At 39.8% G+C, this 24,517-nt stretch overlaps 3 protein-coding genes and 1 non-coding gene across 8 annotated transcripts; 3 read left to right on the top strand and 1 right to left on the bottom strand.

Moving 5' to 3' along the window:
- Window positions 1-2,077: 2,077 nt before the first annotated feature.
- On the top strand, window positions 2,078-3,862 carry LOC121767670 (leucoanthocyanidin dioxygenase-like). Its single transcript, XM_042164001.1, has 2 exons — window positions 2,078-2,663; window positions 3,082-3,862. Exons 1-2 carry the CDS (start codon window positions 2,152-2,154, stop codon window positions 3,680-3,682), a joined length of 1,113 nt encoding a protein of 370 aa, XP_042019935.1. The 5' UTR covers window positions 2,078-2,151; the 3' UTR covers window positions 3,683-3,862.
- A 10,227-nt stretch (window positions 3,863-14,089) lies between these two features.
- Window positions 14,090-23,829, top strand: LOC121768065. 5 transcript variants are annotated; one of them, XM_042164410.1, is made up of 5 exons: window positions 14,090-14,308; window positions 16,514-16,629; window positions 16,766-16,899; window positions 16,963-17,349; window positions 17,963-18,563. In XM_042164410.1, the coding sequence occupies exons 1-4, from the start codon at window positions 14,183-14,185 to the stop codon at window positions 17,250-17,252; spliced, it is 666 nt and encodes a 221-aa protein (XP_042020344.1). In that variant the 5' UTR covers window positions 14,090-14,182; the 3' UTR covers window positions 17,253-17,349; window positions 17,963-18,563. The 5 variants fall into 5 exon arrangements, with proteins under 5 accessions (XP_042020344.1, XP_042020343.1, XP_042020342.1 ...); XM_042164409.1 differs by having other exon boundaries at window positions 16,945-17,349; XM_042164408.1 differs by lacking the exon at window positions 17,963-18,563 and adding an exon at window positions 23,657-23,829 and having other exon boundaries at window positions 16,766-17,349.
- Window positions 20,066-20,172, bottom strand: LOC121769631. The gene has a single exon (XR_006043651.1). It is a non-coding gene; the product is annotated as a small nucleolar RNA R71 (small nucleolar RNA).
- On the top strand, window positions 20,841-21,916 carry LOC121766723. The gene is made up of 2 exons (XM_042162983.1): window positions 20,841-21,208; window positions 21,325-21,916. Exons 1-2 carry the CDS (start codon window positions 20,841-20,843, stop codon window positions 21,914-21,916), a joined length of 960 nt encoding a protein of 319 aa, XP_042018917.1.
- Window positions 23,830-24,517: the final 688 nt, after the last annotated feature.

Here is a 24,517-nt window from a genome sequence, read left to right as displayed (position 1 = left end):
GTGGAATACCATACCATTTTGTTAACTGAAAATGAACAAGCCCAAAAATTAGGCTTGGTATGGTAGCTTCAATTAATCTTCTTTACTAAAGCACATAATCTGTTGAAGTTTTGTAGTACTTGATTTCTATAATTCCCAAAATTCAACTAAAAGAAGCTAATTCAATCATTCCAGAAGGGAAAAAAAATCATTCCAGAAGGGTTAAGGTATATACTGGGGGGAGGGACTAGGATCTCCCGCCGCGGAGGAATCACAACCCAATGTTTTATTAATAAAATATAATATTAAAAAAAGTTTTTTTTAATAAAAAATTAGAATGTGAGTGACAACATCCCCTAACGTGATTCTTCCACCGCAGGGGATCCAAGCCCCTAGGGAGTGCTAAAACTAGCATATACAGGAAATTATCTAATACTTGGCATGATATAAAAAAGATCATATTGAATTTCTAAGTGTCTGTCACGATTTGAATTTCTAGAAACCAAATAATACAACAATATTTAATTTGGTCGCTCATTGACAAATTAAACTTGTTAAATAACTTCGCTGAAATTATAAAATTTGTAGTAGTACTAGTAGTTACTAAGTTCGTTTATGTTATTGAGTAAAAAAAAATTAAGTTATTGACTAGCTTAGCAACTGCACTTTTACACCGATAATTGTCACTCTTTTCCATTTTGGTCCATACAACAATAATTGTCACACTTCATTTTTACCATAAATAGTAAGTAGGTCACAATTCCACTAACTCACTTCACTCATATTTTATTATAAAACCAATATAAAAAAGTGGATCTCACATTCCACTAACTTTTTCAACCAACTTTTTTCTTTATATTTTTTAAAACTCATACCCACAATAAGAGTGACAATTATTATGTGATGGATGGAGTATTAAATATAGAAATACATATTAATGATAAGCAAAAAAACGCAAAAAATGGAAACTGGAACACAAAGTTATTAGTAGTACATAAATATCATGACGACATTACCTCCATCGATCAGATATACATAAGGGAAAATATATACGAAATATACATGAAATACATACGTATACACAGTGATACAAATCGTTTAAATGTATCTGTTATCAATCGAATTCGGTTTGATATATGTAAAAGATCATTAAGTTTAGATAAGTTATAAATAGTTTACCACCCGGCTCTGTTTGTTAGGTATAACCAACTCTCAAACTAGTCATGAGTGTGGACAATATGTAAAAGATCATTAAGTTTAGATTTAAGTTTTAAATAGCCATATCGTTGGATAGTAGATGAGTCATGAGTGCATGCATATAACTTAATTAATTGTATATATTAGTTATATAGTACTGATGAAGTTGCATTTTATTGCTAATCAAGTAATTGAACTTACCACCACCATCCTATGCGGCACATCTTATTATGTCTCACAGATAAATTTTAGTGAAGTGTCTTATAACGATCTATTTAAAATTTAAACTTAATACTCCCTTCGTCACCCATTAATTGTTCATTTTTTCATTTTCGTCCGTCCTTAATTAATTGTCAACTTTCACTTTTTACCATTAATGGTAAGTATGCCCCACATTCCAATAACTCATTTAACTCATTTTCATTTATATTTCTTAAAACTCATGCCAGAATCAAAGTGGACAATTATCAAGAGACAGATGAAGTACTATTATGTACTCCTTCCGTCCCATAGAAATATGTCATATTTCCTTTTTCGTTTCTGTCCCATATAAATAGTTCATATCCATTTTTGACAATCTTTTTCTCCTTCTCTTTTACTTTATTATTATGGGTTCAACTGCTATCTACTACACAATTTCAGCTACTTTTCTCATTCTCTCTTACTTTACCAATTATACATTAAAACATGTGTCCATATTAAATGGTCTATTTCTTATACATTAAAACATGTGTCCATATTAAATGACATATTTCTATGGGACGGAGGGAGTAATATTCATCACCAAACTTATAGCATACCATGCCTCTACTCCCCAGTCAACAATACTTGCCATTTTCATTGTCTCTTTCCTACCCGCTTTTCTACACATCTATTAATACACATACATCTCTCATGCAATTACACTCACACGTTCCAACCTAATATACTTCCATTTCATAAACTTCATCCACAAACCTAACTTTTTAACAAAGAATGGTTGCTACAACGGCTCCAAGGCCGCGGGTGGAGGAACTCGCCCGAAGCAGCCTGGAGACGATCCCCAAAGACTACGTCCGGCCCCAAGAAGAGCTGAATAGCATCCGTGACATTTTCGACGAAGAAAAAAGCATCGAGGATGGCCCACAGCTGCCCACGATCGATCTCCTCGAGATCGATTCGAGCAACGAGGAGACGCGGAAGAAGTGCCACGAGGTGGTGAAGAAGGCCGCGATGGAATGGGGGGTGATGCATTTGGTGAATCACGGTATACCTGAGGAGCTGACGAGCCGTGTCAAGGCTGCCGGGAAAGAGTTTTTCGAGCTGCCGGTGGAGGAGAAGGAGAAGTACGCCAACGATCAGGTGGCCGGGAACGTGCAGGGCTACGGAAGCAAGCTGGCTAACAACGCCAGTGGCCAGCTCGAGTGGGAGGACTACTTTTTCCATTGCGTGCTGCCTGAGGACAAAAGGGACTTTTCTATTTGGCCCAATCACCCTGCTGATTATGTGTAAGTCCACTACAATAGTACTAGTATGTTAAATTCTCCATTTGTTTACATTATAAATATGTTTTGTTGGGTTCAAACCATCCCACATCAGATAATTAGAAAATGTGCAACCCGGGTGTTCGATCGGTTTGCAAGATTGTATCCGAGATTAAATTTGTAGTGTGTTTGATTCATGAGATTCAACCCCACAACTCAATTCTCGATGGATAATCGTGGGATAATTAGTCATAGCTATCCCTATGACTAAAATAATCTCACAGCTCAATTCTAGATTGTACCTTGGTATTATTTTATATCTTGGAAACCGAACACCTGAGACATTTTGGGGAGTGTCCCTGAAAGCAAAACATGCTACTAATATCATACTAATAGTATGAGTCTGGGTGTGCATTGCCGAACCCTTTGTTTGTGTGTGTAGAGAAGCTACAAGCGAGTATGCAAAGCAGGTGCGAGGGCTAGCAACGAAGATATTATCGGTCCTATCAATAGGGCTAGGGCTCGAAAAAGACAGGCTAGAAAAAGAAGTGTGTGGTACGGAGGATCTAATCCTCCAAATGAAGATAAACTTCTACCCGAAATGCCCCCAGCCGGAGCTGGCCCTTGGAGTCGAGGCGCACACGGATGTCAGCGCGCTCACCTTCATCCTGCACAACATGGTCCCGGGGCTCCAGGTGTTCTACGAGGGCAAATGGGTAACCGCAAAATGCGTGCCGAATTCCATAATCATGCACATCGGAGACACGATCGAGATCCTGAGCAACGGAAGGTACAAGAGCATCCTGCACCGCGGACTCGTCAACAAGGACAAGGTCAGGATTTCTTGGGCCGTTTTCTGCGAGACGGACAAGGATAAGATCGTCCTCCAGCCGCTGCCGGAGACTGTCTCGGAGGCTGAGCCGCCGCGCTTCACTCCTCGCACGTTTGCTCAACATCTCAAGGGGAAGCTCTTTAGGAAGACAGATGGTGATGGTGATGGTGTTGGCGAGAAGAATATGGATGGGAATAAGTCAAATAATTGATTTTGTATTTCTTGTTTGAGTTAAGTTTATGTGTTAGTTTAATATGGTAGGTGAAGTGTGAGGCTTAATTTGAAGTCTCCCGCGTCATGAATTTGAAGTCATTTCTAAATTGTGCAACTAATCGTTATTACCTACTTCTTCCGTCACATCGAAATAGGCTGAATTTTCTTTTTTTCGTCAGTCTCATGCAAATAATCCCTATCCATTTATAGCATCTTTTTCTCCTTTGTTTTTATTTTATCATATATAGGCCCCTATATTCACTATGTTATTTCAACTATTTTTTCTCCTTTGCTTTTATTTTATCATCATATATGATCCCATTATTTTCTACAATATTTCAACTATTTTTTCTTAACATATTTTAAAACATGTGGCAGAAAAAATGAGACTCATATTCGCATATAGAGGACTATAATTTATAATCTAAACTATAATTAACACTTATTTTCTCATAATTTACTATGGTCACTAAGAGAAATGTTATTGTAAGATATAAATGTAAGTTTTATGTCTCACATACGTGACATGTGATAGAATCTTAAATAGAATTGGAGTTTTGATATAATAAACTTGGTATAAGACACATTTTCTGTAATTAATCAGCTATCAATAGCTATTAATGTAATGGACCTTTTTCTAAATTATCATCATCCAATTAGCTATAATATATTCCCTAAATTAGCCATTAAGTTTGACTAAATATATGTTCCTACGCTGATAAGGAAAAGGAGAATATATTTATATAATTATAGTATATATATGCGTATTGGATTGGAATCATTAAGTGTCACGTTTGTAGCTGATTAAGGATAACCTAGCCCGGGGTACCGTGACTGAGCGGGGAATAGAAGAAGAGGGGGAAAGAAGCGGGGGAAACAAGAAGGATAACAAGCCAACCGATAATTAAGTGTTCAAGATAAACTAAAGGAAACAGTACTTAACACGAAATACGCTCGATCATGCAGACTCGAGCGGTTGTTCGTACATATTAAAATTACCAGAGTCTTAAACGAAATAGAATATATCAGAGTCTTAGATAGAATAAACGTTGCCTTTCTAGAGGCACCGCGAAAGCAAAAGAACTCGGTTCCATGTATGGAGACATGAACCTCCGAGAGTTTATTCTTGGTGGACCAACAACACTCACTTCACCCCGCCACTGCTCAACCGGCACATTTAGAAATACATGCAGGGCTGAGTACAAAAGTACTCAGTGAACACATTGCCGAAAAATATAAATATACATTTGAAAAATATTGTCAAGCCACTATCACAGTAACACTCGGGGTTTTACTTTAAAAAAATGCCCGAGCTTACTAAAAATCATTATTTGACTGCAGTCCATTTTCTTTCTGTATTTTGCCATATCTGATCATCTTGTGCCGTAGAGATGGTGTTCTCTCACGGCCACCTTAACATTCTTGTGCCGGGAAGGTGGCCACCTTCCTCGGTCACCAGACCTGCCCTAAGGCCATAGGTCTCCTGTGTACACTAGTCTGAGTAGGGACACCACCCTCACTTGGACCCGAATTCGATTCACAACATAACTGGTCTCACGCCAAAAACAGATAGGCATTATACACAAAACATTTATGGCAAGACAACATCATTTGAAAATGAGCAACGAACATATGTTCGAGTTTTCACAAATATCATTTGAAAATAGTTTTATTTTTATCCACATTAGTATGTAGGATAGAAAAGTTCACCTCGTGCGCTTCCCAGTGAAGTAAAGAAGCCAGTTGCAACCTGACCCGGGAGATCGAGGAAGCAACTGTGAGCAGAAAAGTGTCTTTTTGAAGGACTTTCTAGGAGGCCAAAATCGTCAATTCAGCAAAGAGACTACCCTAGAAGTTCGAGCCTCAACTATAAATAGAGACAACATGAAGAGAGAGGCATCATCACCAAGTATTATACACTTTTCACTTTTCTCTCTTAGCTCATTACTTCACACATATCATTTTCTCTGCGCACTTAGATACATATAGGGTAAATTCTGGGAGTTCATGGTCACCTAGTTTGATTTCCGTGGTGTAACACTGTCCTCGTGAAGGGCGAAGATACAATTTACCATTTTCTGTTGTTTTCTATCATTTTACGCCGAGACTTCACCATTTTAGAAGCTCGGTGCTTATCGTTTCAGTGTTGAACCTTGAATATCATATCTATGGAAGTTTATGTTTTTTGTTTAGCTGTTTCTTATGTTTGATTGTTGGATTTCCTGTTTTGGATGCATTTTCGCAATTGATGTTTGACGTAGAGTGGAGATCGGGTTGATCGGAGTTGAATTGTCGTTAAATTGGTTGAGTCGGAGTTGAGGAGTAGGATTTGACGTATTGAAGTTGTTTCTTTGTTGATCTGAGTAGAATTGTTGAACGGAGTTGTAGATCTGAGTCGTGATGTTCTGAATTTTGCATGGTTATGGATATTTACTATTTTCTGTTTGTTTTGCTCGGCCTAGTAGTTTAGATCTAGTCATTTCGTGTTCAATCGTAATGTTTGAAGTCGGATCTGTGATTGCTCTGTTTTCATATAATTGATGCTCTGTTTTCATGTATGTTATTTCAATTGTTGGAAAAGATAAAGGTAGAAGTTAGTTAGCAGTAGGATCCGTCGCATGTGTTACTTTTTTTGCAGATTTTCTGTCGTACTAGTTAATTCGGGAAAGTGGTCCCCTCTGCATGTTTACGCTTTGTTTAGCCGTTTTAGGAAACCTGTTACCTGGTCAAGTAGTTTAGTTGTTGAATTCTCTTGGTTAACCTCATTCTTGTTACTCATGCATGCGTACGTACTTTTTCTGTTCCTTAGGTCCAGCAGATATGATAGCCACCTTTAATTTTCCCAAGTCTAGCAGATAAACAAATCTTAACCTATGAGTTGCGTGGCAGCAGCCATCCCCTTCCTAGTCATCTGAAAACTTGCCTACCTCGTCCATCTCTATGGGATAGATCCTTACTACCATGTACTAGCCAATAGTAAATGGGTTAATGTTTTGATAGGAAGTGAGAGTATCCCAACGACACAGACAGATAAGTTTAGGGAGTTCCTAGGCCTAGCGGTTGAGTGAATCCTCTGCACTTGTTTGATCTGCACCACACCCACATATCTCACACATCTACATCTCATTACTACTCTTACCTATCACATTGCAAAAGAATGTTTACAGAATGTTGAGGATCGCTTCGCAACTGTATATAAGTCTATTGCAGGAAAACTTATGAAGGATCTCATGAGCATGCAATATAATAGTTCACGGACTATGTACGAGCATGTGATGGACATAAATAACATCTCTTCTAAGCTGGAAAAAAATTGGATTATAGGTGGATGAGGATTTCCTTGTCCAATTCATCCTAACTTCCTTACCTCCTTAATATGGACCATTCCAAATTGATTCACTATAAAATATTAGTGGACTCTTAAAGAATCGGGAAACGTATTGGTCTAGGAGGAGTGTAAGATGAAGAAGTATGGAATGGGTGCATCTCATGCTCACATTGCAACCGAAGGAGCACCTAAAGGATAATATTCATTCGAATTTATCATTCTTATGGCATAAAGGAACTAGATCATATTTCTAGTGAAAGAATTAAGAGGCTTATAAAAGATAATATTCATTCGAATTTAGACTTTACAAGCATTACCGTTTGTGAGGATTGTATTAAATGTAAACAAACCAAACACAATACTAAAAATGCCACAAGAAGCAATGAGCTCCTTAAAATTATACATACAGATATTTGCGGACCTTTTGATGTCATCGACTTTTGGTGGAGAAAAATATTTTATCACCTTTATTGATGATTTTTTCGTGTTATGGATTTATTTATTGCAAGAAAAATCTCAGGCACAGTTGAATATTTTATGACTGAGGTTGAAAGACAATTAAATAGAAAGGTGAAAATTATTCGATCTGATAGAGGTGGTGAATTTATGCTCTTAGAGCCGCTATTTATGTATTAAACTGAGTTTTTAGTAAGGTTTGTACCAAAGACTTTCTTATGAACTTTGGACAGGTAGAAAACCCAGTTTGCAGCACCTTCATGTTTGAGGCTGTCCAGCGGAAACTAGAGTATACTCTTCGCAAGAAAAGAAAAATGGATTTTAGACAGTTAGTGGTTATTTTATGGGTTACCAGAAAAATCTAAAGGGTGTAGGTTTTATTGTCCTAATGATAGCATGAGAATTGTGGAAACTAGAAATATATGATTCTTTGAGAATGGTGAGATCAGTGGGAGTTCTAACACTCGTAATGTGGAGTTGATAAACTCGTGGTTTAGCAAGTATTTTGGATGTTTAACGTGAACATTTCAGTGTTTTTGTAGCATACTACTTGAGTTTACATCCATTATCCACTACATAAGTGTTTTGACGAGTTTGTCGAGTGTTTGGAGCTAAAACATGTGAAAATGACTTGAAAACGAGCTTGAAGGAAGAATCGCCTGACCGGACGCGCTTCAATGCGCGACTTTCGTATAATAGCCATAACTCTCTCATCCGGACTCCGATGGGGGCGTGCAAGATACTCACGCGAAGCCCTTTCGAAGACGAAGACAATGCTTTTAGAGGATTCCAGAGAAAACGCCCGACCGGGCGATTTTTAAGGGAAAAACGCCCGACCGGGCGATTTTTAAGGGGAAAACGCCCGACCGGGCGTTTTGGTCGCGAACTCCAGAAAGTTCGCCCGACCGGGCGTTTTGGCGACTTAAAATCGCCCGGTCGGGCGATGTGTTCTGCGAGATTGAAATTGCTATTATTTCTGCCCCGGGTATAAAAGGAGACCTAGGTTTTCGACCTCAACACATCATACACGCCCTATAGCAGCTTTTGAAGGTTTGGAGAGTGGAATTGAGAGGAAAGGCATCACGATCCTCAACAAGATTGAAGACGAAGACGAATTTCCGTTCAATCCACCCTTGGGAGTATTTTCATTGGTTTTCATGTTTTATTCAATGACTATGATTTATTCTTATGTTTTTGAGTTGAATATTTGTAGCTAAATCGTTTGTAGAGTTTTGGTGAGGACTACAATGAACACTTGTGATTAATTCAATAGCTTTTGATTACCTATGCTCTTGTGATTATTTTGCTTCATTCTTGTGCCTTTCAATTCAATTGCCTAGCTAACAATTGGATATATTGACCTAGTTTTGAGTAATCGAGAGATACCTAATTAGGATTGATAAAAGAATGAACAACACCTAGATAATTTGCATTCGAGAGAAGGAATTCTAGAGTGAGGGCTTGAATCTTTTGTGTATAGGAGTTAATTGTGAAGTATTAGAAGGAGACTTCAATATTAATAGTTAATCAACGGGTTGAGTGCACTCGAGAGGGGGCTTAGCCTAGAATAGCGATTGTCCTACTAATCCTAGAGACTTCAACGGGTAATCAAAGTTGTTGAGTTATTTACATTGTGGGTATTGTAGTCAGATCCAAAGCTCCACCTCGTTCTCTTATTTGGAACTTTATCTTTTGTCTTTTGTTTTACTTTGTTTATGGTTAATAGTTAAATATCAAAACCAAACATTTGCTTTGTCTAAATAGTAGTTGAAATCGGTTCGTGGTACTTGAGTTTACACAATTTGTCTCTGTGGGATACGATACTCTTGCTTACTTTGTGCTACACTAGCCCCGTACACTTGCGGGAATTTCTTGTGTTAAAATAAGTTGAGTCAGTGGTCATTAATGAAATAAGGGTATAACCTTCTTCCCTCATTTTCTCAAGAATTAAGTGTGCCAAATATTGTTGAACAGCCTAACAATATTTGAATGATCAACCACTTAATGATGATGCCAAAGTCATTGAACATAGGTGTGGAAGAAGCATCTACGGAAGTGCCATTAAGGCGTTTTCTATGAAAACGAAGGTGGGCAATTTCTGATGACTATGTGATATATCTCCAAGAATCTAAATGCGATATAGGTATGCATAACGATCCAGTTTCATTTTCACTTGCCATTAAGCGTAATAATTCTAATAAATGGATTGATGCCATGATAGAAGAGTTAAAATGTATGGATTATAATAAAGTTTAGGACCTTGTCGAATTACCTGATAGACACAAATGTATTAGGTGTAAATGGGTCTTCGAGACCAAATTCGACATGAATGGTTTAATCGAACGATATATAACCAGACTTGTTTCCAAAGGTTATACTCAGAAACATAGCATTGATTATAAAGAGACTTTCTCTAATGTACCAAAGAAAGACTCACTTAGAATCATTTTGGCACTTGTAGCCCATTTCGACTTGGAACTACATCAAATGGATGTGAAAAACTGCTTTTCTGAATGGCGATTTGTAAGAAGAAGTCTACATGAAACAACCTGAAGACTTCATTAAGAAAGGGAATGAAAATTTAGTCTGCAAACTTAAGACATCAATTTATGGACTGAAACAGGCTTCTCGACGATGGTATTTTAAATTCCATGACAATATTAGTGTTTTTGGTTTTGAAGTAAACACTGTTGATCGGTGCATATACCTCAAGGTTAGTGGGAGTAAGTTCATATTTTTGGTTCTGTATGTTGATGATATATTGCTTGCTAGTAGTGACATTGGATTACTACATGATACTAAAATTATCTCTCTAAAAATTCCAACATAAAAGATATGTGTGAGACATCCTACGTCATAGATCGAATCTTTTAGAGAGATATGACATGAGTGCATGTTCTCCAAGTGTTGTTCCAATTCATAAAGTGACAAATTCAGTTTGAATCAATACCCAAAAATTGAATTAGAACCTAATGAGATGGAAAATATTCCTTATGCATCTATTGTGGGAAGTTTGATGTATGCTCAAGTCTGTATTATCAGACATTAGATTTGTCCTCAAAATGCTAGGTCGTTACCAAAGTAACCCTCACATTGAACATTGGAGAGCTGCAAAGATGATAATGAGATACTTAAAGGGGGCAAAAGATTATATGCTTGCTGATAGAAAATCTGATCAATTAGAAGTGATTAGATATTCCGATTCAGATTATGATTTATGTGTTGACTTTAGAAAATCAACTTTTGGTTACATTTTTCTTATGACCGGAAGAGCCATATCATGGAAAAGTATAAAGCAAAGTTCTAATTCAACATCCACCATTAAAGCTGAATTTATGGCTTGCTTTGAAAAATTAGTGATTGCAAAATTTTATTTCAGGCCTTGGTATTGTCTCCTCAATATTCATGTCCTTGAAATTGTATTGTGATAATAGTGCAATTGTATCTTTATGTAAGAATGACAAGTATTCAAAGGAGTTAAACACATGGAATTAAAGTTTCTTGTCGTGAAAGATGAAGTTTTGGAAATAAAGAATATCTATAAAATATATAAGCACACAGCTTATAGTAGCTGATCCATTGACTAAGGCGTTACCGCCTAAGGCATTTATGGAATAAGTTAACAGAATGGGTCTTGGGTATGGAAACGTCTAATATTTATGTTTCCATGTTGGTTCAGACACTTAAAGTTATGGATATTTTGAATTTAATAAATATTTTTCTACTTTTCCTGCATATACCTATTATTTGATATGCATATATACATTTTTAGTATTAACCCAGGAGGTCTTGAAATAAGACAATTATGGACGTTATGTCACTAATAGATTATTTTAGTGCGGTTATTGGTGATGTGGTACATGGAAGGAACTATTATAATATTATATTGAAATAAGACAATTATGGACGTTGTGTCACTAATAGATTATTTTGAATAATTTCCAACAATAAAAGCATTATATAAAAAAAATTATATAATATTATATTGTAATTATTCAAATTTTACATGTCATCGACGTGGTCGAACCGTTGCTCTCTATCACGTGTCAACTCACGCTGAGCTGCATATGCTCGAAGATTTGCCAGAGTGCCTTGAGGCATGATGGTCGCTTGTAGTCAAGGAACCGGCAATCTCTTCGAATGTCGAATTAGCAACATTTGTTCATCCGTCCATAATAATGATGTTGTGAATTATGATGCACCAGTACATAATATCAACAAGGACGTTCTGGTATCATGTAAGGCACACACCTTTGACGAGGATGATGGAGGTGAATGTTGTTTTTTCTAATTTCCACCTTGAGGACAAACATATTTTAATTGAGGAGTAGTTTGAAATGAATATATTTTCTACTTCATTTAATTTTCTCCATAAATCTAGAATATTAGTAATACTACATAAGAGATGAAAAAATAATTTAATATAATCTTGAAAATAATTTTGTTAGAGCATCTCCAATGGAGGACGTCCGGTCGGACATCCGCGACGGGTGACCGGGACGTCCGCCATTGTGGCGTGGCAAGTCGGATACGGACATCCCATAAGGACGTCGGATGTCCTCGGACGTGCGGGCTACGGGCGGGCGGACGTCCGCCATTGTGGCGTGGGTCGGACGTCCGGTATTTAAATTTTTTTAAAAAAACTCTATATATATGACTCGTTGAACTTCATTTCATTCGCACCACTTGTGTTAACAAGCTTCTCTCTTCTTTTACTACAAATTTCATTTCTAATTAATGGAGAACGACAGGAACTCCCCCACCACGAGCGAGTCGCAGACTCCGACATTTCCCGCCGAACTGGAGGGAAACTCTAGCGGAAATGCAACAACGGTTCCGGCAATGTCGGGGATGGGTGGAATGGGTAGGATGGGTTGTATGGGTGGGAAGAGTGGGATGAGTGGTATGATGTCCCCTTACTGCAATATGTACAATTGGATGGGTGGGATGGGTGGTATGATGCCTAGGGCAGCCGGGATGGGGGGCATGACCCCAAATATGATGGGGATGGGGATGGGGGGCATGACCCCAAATATGATGGGGATGGGTGGGATGATGCCGGGGATGATGCAGACCATGCCTGGGGGAGGGGGTGGCAGGGGGCCTGAACCACTAGCGGACGATGTCTATCGGCCGGTTATCGATATGTTGTCTACTGATACCCCCTCCAGTTTTGTTCCGCAGACTCAGTTCACCGGCGTGGAAACTTTCTCTTTTGAGGAGTTGAGGCTATCTCCAGTCAGGGAGACTCCCGATGATGTGGGGACAGCGGCAAGGGGCAGGGGCAAGGGCCGTGGCAGGGGCAAGGGGAAAGCCACGGGCTCTTCCTCGCGAACGGTGGCTGAGGAGGAGGATGATGAGGAGACGGGAAAGAGGACGGTCTGGAGCGTGTTGGAAAACGTCGCGCTTTCGAAGGCTTGGGTTTCAATAGTCGAGGATCCCTATGTCGGTGCTAACCAGCATATTGACAGACTGTGGCATCGCGTCGCTGAAGCCTACCTCACACACAAACCGGCTGGGGCGAAGTGTCGCGTTCCCGAACAATGCCGGAAACAGTGGGAGCGGTTGAGGCCTAAGCTTAGTCGATTTGCCGGCCTCTACCAAAACAATCTCCGCCAGGCAACCGGTCGATTTGCCGGCCTCTACCAAAACTATCTCGTGGTGAAGGATTCCCAAAAGTTTGTGGGGGTGTCGAATCGGGCTGGCAGAAGCAGACGAAGATCAACGCTTCCGGTGAATACAGCAGCAGTGCTGGTTCGCACGAGCTCCCAGAAACCGAGGAAGTGTCCCCGCTACCTCAATCAGACTCCCGCCGGCGTCGTCGCCTGATTGGGCAAAAGGCTGCACAGCGGAAGGCTAGGGGAAGCAGCAGCGGGGTCGTTCGAGGTCCAATCGGAGGCCCCCTGCTCTCCCAGAAGAGTACGGACCGTCTCGCCCTCGCGCAGATAACGACTAGCTTGGTCCCGGACCATGCATAGGTGGCATAGCACGACAGATCCTGTGTACAAAAGGATGTTGAAGGATGTCATCGATGGATGTCGGCGCGATTTGGGGATGCCACCCATTGGAGATGATGGCGCCGAGATTAGCGGCGGGGACGACGGGGGCGGCACGGGCGACGGCGAAGGCGACACGAGCGACGGCGAGGGCGGCACGGACGACGAGGAGTGAGCCGAGTCAAAAATTTTATTATGTAATTTTTTCTTTTTTATATGTAATTTTTTTCTCTTTTTTATGTAATTTTTTTTAATGAAGCATTTGAAATTTTCTCGTATTCCGTGTCAAAATTATAATTCTGTTACGTATATTTGTGAATTTGTGATTTTTTTATTGCGGGAAGTCCTAGTGGGAAGGGCGATGGGAAGGACAGATTGTGAAGGGGATGTCCTAGTGACGTGACAGTGGGATGAGAAGTTCTAGTGACGTGGCAGGAGGTGTTTTTGGGAAGTCCTAGTGGATGTCCGAGTGGGACATCCGCCCAATGGAGATGCTCTTATTTGAAATACCTACCTTCCTTCCTTTTGTGTCAACGAAGCGGTCAGCTCGGCCTCCGGCTCCAACTCTCGCCTGTCGCTTTGTAATTTATTCATTATTAATCACTGAAATTCAGTCCGAAATTGCTCTTCTTTAATTCTTTCAATTGTTTCCTTTTCTATCTTCCCTTTTCTTTCGCGTAGAAACTCACCAATTCGCAAGTACGACAAATTGGGTCCGATGATAGACACGGGCTCCAACGGCAGCGGCGGCCGTGTCAAACCCGAAGTTGTCATTTCGACCCTCAAAGACGACGGTGATTTTGATCGCCTTCGTCGAAAAACCATCCGTAAACTGAAGGACGATGTGAGTTTTCTGCCTCACTTGAGCCTTTCAATTGGCGAATTTGTTAGCTTTGTACACACCAACTTTACTGTGCTTTATTAAATTAGCTGCTGTATATAGTTTCCGGTGCATATGTGCTATGGTGAACTTAAGTAGTTTTCTCGCCAAGAGTTGCAACCTTAAAATTGGTGCTTCCTCCTTAACAGATCTAACCTAGTTTACTTTGTTGGATAAGGATGAATTGCTGGTGTTTTCCTAGTGTGGTAAATTTAACCCTGAATAAACAAATGAAATTTTAATTTTGTGTTTTTGTTAGTATTTTCGTGTTCACTAAAGTATGTTAACTGTACCAAACCGTCTGTTATTGGACTCTTGTTGAGGAATTTTCCTCCAAAGATTGTAACTTAATCTTTTATTTTGTGGGTAACTGCAAAATGAAGTGTAGTTCAGTATAGGAGTTGTGATGGATAAAATGTTTGGTAGGGATCTCTAAGTTCATCATAGTTTGGTTGAAATTTGCTTTGCAGTTTATTTATTTTTTATTTTGAGATAAGGTTTTTGATGTTTGGTGCAATGTAAAAGGTTTATGTTTTGGTTGGATCCTTTAGTGCTTGACAGGGATTTAATGACCCAAATGCTAGGGATTTACAAGTAGCAGTAGCTTTACGTTCATCATGTCGGTGATTGCCATGAATGGAACAGAACTTTCCACCCATTTTTTCCTGTTCCTGGTCTTGTGTGGTTCAGAAGGAAAAAAATGAACTTATACATATTTTCAAGGCATATGGAAAACTTGATGAACGAACTCTGTTGTGAAACAGATACTTCATTATTTAGTGCTATAAAACAATCTAAAGATGGAGAGTTGAGATAAACAGGTTGCTAAATCATGGATGGCATTGATATAAGAAACATCTAACCTTTGTTGGATGGCGTTAGTCCCCTTGCTACCTTGATGTATGAGATTCATTATACTCCACTCCTTTATACACTTTGAAATGCAGGACTAATTGTCTTGTCCTTCTTTCATAGTTTGTAAAAATAGAGCTTGTGTTAAGTAAGAAAGTATACTTGCAGAGAAAACCTTCAAAAATTGGGTATTTGTGGTTAATCAGATAGATGTATTTTAGAGTACTTGACAAGTTGACATCTATGCTGGATTGCTGGTAGGAGAGTTCTGAACCAGATTGTTAACAGGGCCAAAAGTCATGGTAGCAGCGTAAAGACCACTTATTGGTATTTTATCAATATACAAAAATACCTCTGTGACTCACTGTATGGACAATATACACCTATTTTAAATTCAGCTAAAGAGTTAGGTGAAGGACTGAAGGTTGCAAAGTGAATTGTTAAAATTGTTATCTTAAGGATCAAGAGCTTACTTAACTGTAATTTCTCCTATATTGTGTATATATTGAGTAGAGTTGGATAGTCAGTGTACCACGTCACCCCTTTATGTAAGAAAATACTAGAAGCTCTCAGTCACAACTCTAGAATATTATTTGTACTTTTTGTAGGTGGTCCAGTAAGAGCACTCATCATAATCAAAACTATTTTTAATAAAGGATCCCCTAAATATTTGCAGATGCTTGTTACATTTTTTTCTTGGATAGGAGTACTATATACTCCCTCTGCCCCATAGAAATTGGCTAATTGGGGATGGCATTGTGTGCAAACCGTGTGAATATTAATTTTTGGTGAAAACTCATTTGAGTTAGGTTCAGAATTATTGTATTGCCAATTTGCAAGGGAAAGAGAACTCAAAATATGATTTAAATATACATGAAGAGATTATTTGGCTAATTTCTGTTAGATTCACTGTCATGACTTTGTTGAAATTGGGACATGTTGAAATGTGGATAAGTATAAGACCATTTCATCATACCGAACCATAACTTTATAAATTTTAGTTTTGCTATAAAAATATCATTGGAGTTGGTTCCAATATTTTTGTACCATGATGGATACTGGATAGAGAGAACTAAAACATATAAAGGCAAATATACATTGGGAATGAATATTTTGGCCTAGAATAAGTAATAGGAATTTTATTATACTGAACCATAGCAATGAATTTTATTTTATTTAGTGCAAAAAAAATCATTGGAGGAATATAGTTTTAGAACTAATACCGTAAATGAACGATAAAATTATCTTTCCCCTGCCTCCCACTATTATCTGTTCCTGTATTCTGATATATAACAGTAGTTCTGTAATTATCAACAGGAAGAATTGCGAAGCAATATTATATCAATGGTTAAACAATCAGCAGCACTAAGTCGTCCAGGGGTGGAGTCTATGAAACCACGTCAGCTTTCTGATGCAATACACCAAGAAATTGGGTAAGATAACTCTTCAGATTTGCTGCTGACACAAATATAAATTATAGTTGTGTCAAAATTGGGTAAGATAACTCTTGTCAGAGTTTCTACAAAATGCTCGGTTCTTGATGTTTCATTTGAATCCTCTATATTTCAGGGACAAGCTGATGAACCAAATATCTGATGGTTTGTGGAATATAATTAAATCTGCTGATGGCATGCAGTCTGAAATAAAAGAAACTGTACGGTCAGTATATGATAAACTATCAAATCCTGGAGGCAAGGACAATGGTGAGTCCTCTTCTCGAAAGGATTCATCACCAGGCAATAAGCTAGAATCTCGTGATGCTGCAGGCGCTTTTGCGGCTAGTGATACACTTTCAGATGAAGACTTGAATGAACCAATAGGATTTGCTCTGAGGCGGAAGAAGAAGAAAAACCAAATGAACAATGTTGATAGGCCAAATCGTCGTAAACGAAAAGCAATAAAAGCAAAAGTGGGAGACAGCTGGCAGCTGGATGAATTAGAAGAGCCTGACAATTTGGATTACGATGCTCCACCTGGATTTTCTTCTGTGCTCGAGCATAAGCATTCAGGAGATGCTAGCTATGAAGATCCTGATGTGCCTCCTGGATTTGGATGAGTAAACATGCAGCTCTATGTTTCAGCACTATTTTATGACGCTTTTTGACATGGGGAATGATTCAAATCTGTGATGCAGCATCCAGTTAGAGGCTAGGGTAAGTACTAATTTTGCGTATATTTTTACAATGCCGATGAGGTTATGAAACTTAGGCTTTACCTAGAAACCAAACCACGGATTGGCTAATCTTCCCTCAATTCTTAGTCTTGTATCAGCTGGACTAAGATCTTTTGAGCTGATCTCATGGCTTGAGTAAATCTTGTTTGAGAAAATTTCTTGATAGGTGTACTTGGGCACTGTTTAAAAGCAAATTCCTATGATATTGTGTTATATGATGGGAAGCACACGTGAGTTGCATGCCGAAAATGTAATTTTTGATCTGTTTTCATTCATCTCTAATTCGTTTGTAGGTATCCCATCATATATATTGTCTAGGATTTCTTGCTTGAAAGCCCTCTTTGTGTTTGTTACTTTCGAAGATGGAAGATATGATCCAAGGGGATTGTGCTTGTGTGGAAAATTTGAAAATTATAAATATCCTCCTTCAGTTGTCAGCTGTGGCAGTTTTTTTGTTTTAGTAGAATGCAAGAAACTCACGATTTGCAGTTCGCTAATTGGCGTCTGATGCGAAGCATATTTCCTATACTTTTCCCCCGTAGACTAAACATTTCTATGTAATTGTAACTCACCAAAGTGTGTTTTGAGTGTAGTTTTGGGTGTTGGAAGCTGGAAATGCGTCAGAATAGCAGGCAGAAGAAACACCCGGTCGGCGATTCTGAGCTTCTAAAACGCCCGGTCGGGCGTTACGCATGAGGATTCCAGAAAGTTCGCCCGGTCGGGCGATTATTGACGACACAAAACGCCCGGTCGGGCGTTTCCCCACGATACCTCCAGAAGCCGTTCGCCCGGTCGGGCGATTATCCCTTCTAATTTCGCCCGGTCGGGCGTTTGGTGGTTCAACTGCATTTCAGCAGTTTTCTCGGCAGTTTTGCTGGGGAAATAAAAGAGCAAGGAAACGGACAGAGAGGGAGAGACAGAGAAAAAGACAGAAGGAGAGAAAAGGAGGAGAGGAAGAAGAGAAGGAAGACATTCCGGCCATTATTCCGACCATCCATTCCCGAATCCCAACTCCACTCGACGAGAGCATCACACCTATGGTTTTATTTCTACATTCTACCATGTGTATAGGCTAGGCTCTCTTTGTTGCTCCGAGTTGTAATCTAGGCTTGTATGAATGTTTTCACACCATCGAATCATGTGTTTTGGTACCAACAATGTTTGCTTTAATTAAAATGCTACGTTTTTGGCTAATGATGTAGTGTTGTTAAATCTTAACTATTGTCTCTTTAACATAGCTTAGGATTGATCGTTTGTTGGTATGCTTTCGATTTAGAACTGTTCAGGGGATAAATTGATAGTGGATTAGGTAAGTGATTATAGTAGACGACATTTATTCCCGCGCATCCGCAGGAACTAAATGTCGTTGAAAGTTGGTTCATGGAACAAGTGTTCAGCTGACTGTGAACTATACGTCGTAGACATGTTCAGTGCACGCGATTAGGTTGATAATTTTAATCCCGTCGTATGGTTCGTCGTAATGGTGTGTAACAACGCAAGCTTAGAAAGCAACTTGGAGTGACTTGTCTTTCTCGTGTTAAAAGTCTCATTTAAGTAGCTTAAGTTAGTTAACCATTTCAAAATCAAACAAAATCTTTTTATGCTTTGTGTAGTCATATTAAGTGTAAGCAATCTCGCCTCCCTGTGGATCGACACTTGAAATACTACTACGATACTGTATTCTTGCAGTAGTGTAGTATTATTAGAGTTTAAATAATTGAACTTGATAATCTTTATACATTGATTAAGAACTCTAAAATATCACATCAAGTTTTGGCGCCGTTGCCGGGGAGGCAATAGCTTGTTTATGCTTAAGTGTTTTAGTTTTTATTTTGTTTTGTTTGATTTTTCTTTTTGAGTTTTTAGGTACCTTGTTCGTGTTCTACGGTGTGATAGCCATTTACCACGTCCGGACTTGAAGACGAAGGAGTGTATTATTTTAGGTAATTTTTAGCTAACTCTTAGTTTAGTTTTAGGTAGTTTTGTTTGCACACTAGCACACACGTTTATAGGACTTACCCCGAAGTTGTCGAGAGGTCTCGCTTTCGGTAATTAGGAAATATTTTGTGCTTGTGCTTGGTGTATTTTCTGTTGTGTAGATAAAATAAAAAAAAAAAAAAAAGAAAGTCGTGAATGCACACGAGATCTCAGGGTACACCGCCTTTCGGATTACTCTGTTATCAAAGAAGGAAAGGGTCAGGAAGTTCAGCCGGGTTTGAAATTCAACAGGATTCGCCGAGTCCAATCAGAGATAACCCATTGTTTGAGAATAGTGACAGTGATCTGGAAGCTGAGTCGATGGCCGACAATAATAACAACAACGCTGTCCCACCACCCGTTGTGAGGTTGGCGACACTCTTAGATCGGGAATTGAGTACCCCGGAGAGTTTGCTTATGCGAACAACAACATCAACATTCCACCTCACTACATTAGTTTGGTGAATGGGGGGAATCTTTTCCATGGACGGGATGATGAAGACCCGATGAGCCACCTCAATTGCCTTCTACGAGTTGACGAACTCTCACAGACCCCCGAATGTGGAACACAATCTGATTCAAGAGGGTCTTATTCCCATTCTCTCTGAGGGAGAAAGCAAGAGCTTGGTATGACTCTATACCGGGCTACAACATTGAAACATTCCAAGAGTTGAAGACGTTGTTTCCTCTTAGAATATAATTCCCCGATGAAGATCGAGAAATTGAGAGAAGAGATCACTTCTTTCCATCAAAAGTATGATGAGTCCTTTGCAGAAGCTTGGAAGAGATTCACAGACCTGATAAGGAAATGCCCGAGCCATGGTCTAGCTCCGGGGCATGACCTTTTGAAATTCTACAAGGGACTCAACAATGAAGGCACGGGACTAGTTACTGCAGGCTCTAATGGAAACCTGGATGACTTAACGCATGAGGAGGTGAGAGCCTTATTCCAAAGGTTGGCTAACAATCAACGGGAACTGGCACAACCCAAGGAGAGCAGCGGAGAAAGGAGGAGACACATTCGGTGCTACAAAGGATGCAGAGAGAGTATCTGCAATTGAAGCTCAATTGGCAGATATAAGCACCCAGATGTCGTCGATGACAAGGCAGTGAAATCGCTGCAACTGACTCCTCAACCCAAAGCAGTGGCAGTGATGAGATGTGGATTGTGTCAAGGAGGGCATCATACTGATCAATGTTCTAGTATTCAAGGACCACCAATCGAGGATGTGAACTACATTGGCAACAATGGCCAAGGGTTTAACCAAGGCAACCAATACAGCAATCAGCAGAATTGGAGGCCTCAGCAATCGAACTGGAATCAAAGTGGTCCTAGCACAACTCGGGGAACCATGGAGGACAAACACTCAACCCCGGGTTATGAGAAGAAGCCATCAGTCGAGGATCAATTGGGACAGATTCTCTCGTTTATGACTAAGAGTCAAAGGGGAGAATGAGAATTTCAAAGAGAAGACGGTGGAAAAGTTTGGTCAGATGGAAGCTACATTGAGGAATCTCGAGACTCAAATTGGGCAGATCGCTACAGCATCTCACACAAGAATTCCTAATGCTATCCCGAGTGATACGGTGCCCAATCCTAAAGGTTTTGAACAGTGCAAGGCAGTTAAGTTAAGAAGTGGGAAGGATCTTGAGTCTCCAATCATGCTAGATGCACAAAATGGCTCGAACATCTTGCACGCAGGGGCGGACAAGTTGTTTGGCTCACAAACCTCGCACGCAGGGGCGGACGAGGGGATTGAGTGGGCTACTACCGAAGCTAGGGAATGTCAACAAGAAAAAGAAGAGTCAACCATGAGTGATATCCACAAGAAGAATCCACTAAGTCCGGCAATGGACCCGAAGTGTCCATTTAATTTTCCAGATTTATCCCGCCACCACCTTTCCCAGTCGAGAATAAGAAGAAGGGTAGGAAAATAATTCAAGAGAAAGGACTCGATTGGATGATGAACATTATCAGGAAAGTTAATGTAGATGTGTCCCTGGTGGATTTGTTCCTACACTTTCCTAAATTCTCCAAGTTTTTTAAGGATCTTATTGCGAAAAAGGAGAAGATACAAGACGATGGTGTGGTGAGATTGAGCGCATTTTGCTCACAATTGGTGAAGGGGAAGATACCTGCGAAGAGACGAGACCCTGGGAGTTGTGTGATCCCATGTGAGATGGGAGATAAAAAGTTCCCAAAGTGCCTACTTGATCAAGGCTCGGGAATATCATTGATGGCTCTGAAGACGGCGAGGTCAATCGGTCTACAAGCGAGGATTGAGTCAATCGATATTGAGCTACAATTGGCGGATCACTCAATTGTGAAGCCACTAGGGATCATCAAGGATGTCTTGGTGAAGGTGGACAAGTTTGTACTCCCGGTCGACTTTATTGTCTTAGAGATGGAAGAGGACAAGGACATGCCTATCCTCTTTGGTAGGCCATTTTTAGCAACCGGTGATGTTGTGATAGAGACCAAGACAAATACGGTCATGTTTCGAGTAGATGGAGAGAATGTGGTGATCAAGCAAGAGAAGGCGGGGAAGCGCCTATTGGAGCCTGGATAGAGGTAGACAAGGATGAAGAAGGTCGAGCCAACGACTATAAACAAAGGCGCTGATTGGGAGGCAACCCAAGTTTTTTTGTTTTTATTTTTGATTTCATATGTTGGAGGTTTTGTTTGCTCAATTCTTTCCTCCAACATTTATTTTGAATTGAGTGTTTCTTTTTGTAGTTTTTGTTTTTTTGTAGGAGCAACTGGGAGTTAGGATTGGAGCTTAGGAGGAAGCACACCTGCAAAGGATTTTTACACCCACCCTCCCACCCGAATGCACTATGGACGTCATGCCAAGTTTGGGGGAGTTTCCTTTCCCTTTACTTTATTTGTCTTCTTTGCATGCATTGAGGACAATGATGCATTCAAGTTTGGGGGGGTTATGAATGATTTGTGATGTATGTTTTTTTGGGTGTTTTGCGTGATAAAGATGTTTTGAATCTATGTAGTTGACGGATGCATGCTTTATCTTCGGCTTTCTGGTTAGGAAATCTTGCTTGATCTTACTTGATCTTTGAAGCTTAGGATGAATGGAATGGGTGCATGAATTTATTTGAAAGAGCATGTTGTGATTACATCCGATTTCTTAAGTTGAGGAGAGTATGAAAATCGCATGACTTGTGGAAATTATTTTGGATTGATTTGCTTTATCGAGTGAAGTGCTTGCGTTCGTTTGTGTTAACGATTTGGGAGGATAAGGCACTAGGATGAACTCCATGGCCAAATGATCACATGCCTAGTCCATCAAATGATCCCCTAGAAGCCACCTTGAGCTTAATTTCTTATTCTTTGTGTAAACACTTAGCCAAACACTTAGCCACTGAAATAAGCCTAATTTTAGCCTCATCGATAGACCTTGCTACTATTTGGGTGCTAAATACAAGTTGAGCTTTGTGGTTTGAGTTTGAGTGTGGGTGGTGAATTGTAAAGAGTAGACATTTCTAGACTTGATAGAAGGTGAAAAGAATGAAGTTCTAAGGAAAAAAAAAAAAAAATAAGAAAAAGAAAAAGACGACCTCCAAATTCACAAAAGTCGAGGTCTTTACAAAAACAAAAAAAAAAAAAGGAATAAATTGATGAAATAAAGATAGAGCTTCTATGTTTGTTTGTGTAATCTCGTCTGGAATAGATCTCAAGTTTGGGGGAGTGTGGGTTTGGTTGTAATTTTTCGTTGGTTAATCTTTGGAAGGAAGTTGTAGGAGAGAAGATTTTGGCACTCAAATGTGTAGCCTTTGAGCTCACTATCCATACTTATCCTACCTCGTCCCTAGCCCCATTACAACCTTGAAATAAGACCTTGGACCTTATCGTTGATGCTTGTGGATGTTGTGTAAAGAACTTGGTAGAGTTAAAGAGGTTCGATTTGAAATCTGTGAGTCTATGTGGTTAGTATTGCTTAATGAGTCAATGATGATGGTTTGAGTTGTTTGATCGCATGCTGGACGTATTTTGAAGTGCACCTTAACTTGACGTTCTAGGAGGATGAGTGATTGTTCTTGAGAGTGGGAAATCTCGATTGGAAATGTCGGGGGTTTAGTTCTTGTCACTCACGTCCCTACATGATTCTTGTTGATGAAAATCTCTTTGCGGGTTAGACTTTGGTTGAGTTTTTGTGCTTAAAATGTATCTTGCTCGGGGCGAGCAATAGCTTAAGTTTGGGGGTATTGATGCGAAGCATATTTCCTATACTTTTCCCCCGTAGACTAAACATTTCTATGTAATTGTAACTCACCAAAGTGTGTTTTGAGTGTAGTTTTGGGTGTTGGAAGCTGGAAATGCGTCAGAATAGCAGGCAGAAGAAACACCCGGTCGGGCGATTCTGAGCTTCTAAAACGCCCGGTCGGGCGTTACGCATGAGGATTCCAGAAAGTTCGCCCGGTCGGGCGATTATTGACGACACAAAACGCCCGGTCGGGCGTTTCCCCACGATACCCTCCAGAAGCCGTTCGCCCGGTCGGGCGATTATCCCTTCTAATTTCGCCCGGTCGGGCGTTTGGTTGGTGGTTCAACTGCATTTCAGCAGTTTTCTCGGCAGTTTTGCTGGGGAAATAAAAAGAGAAAGGAAACGGACAGAGAGGGAGAGACAGAGAAAAAGACAGAAGGAGAGAAAGGAGGAGAGGAAGAAGAGAAGGAAGACATTCCGGCCATTATTCCGACCATCCATTCCCGAATCCCAACTCCACTCGACGAGAGCATCACACCTATGGTTTTATTTCTACATTCTACCATGTGTATAGGCTAGGCTCTCTTTGTTGCTCCGAGTTGTAATCTAGGCTTGTATGAATGTTTTCACACCATCGAATCATGTGTTTTGGTACCAACAATGTTTGCTTTAATTAAAATGCTACGTTTTTGGCTAATGATGTAGTGTTGTTAAATCTTAACTATTGTCTCTTTAACATAGCTTAGGATTGATCGTTTGTTGGTATGCTTTCGATTTAGAACTGTTCAGGGGATAAATTGATAGTGGATTAGGTAAGTGATTATAGTAGACGACATTTATTCCCCGCGCATCCGCAGGAACTAAATGTCGTTGAAAGTTGGTTCATGGAACAAGTGTTCAGCTGACTGTGAACTATACGTCGTAGACATGTTCAGTGCACGCGATTAGGTT

The sequence above is a fragment of the Salvia splendens genome, chromosome 15 (assembly GCF_004379255.2).
Source record: "Salvia splendens isolate huo1 chromosome 15, SspV2, whole genome shotgun sequence".
Taxonomy (NCBI): Eukaryota; Viridiplantae; Streptophyta; class Magnoliopsida; order Lamiales; family Lamiaceae; genus Salvia; species Salvia splendens.
This window is presented reverse-complemented; position numbering and strand designations above follow the sequence as displayed.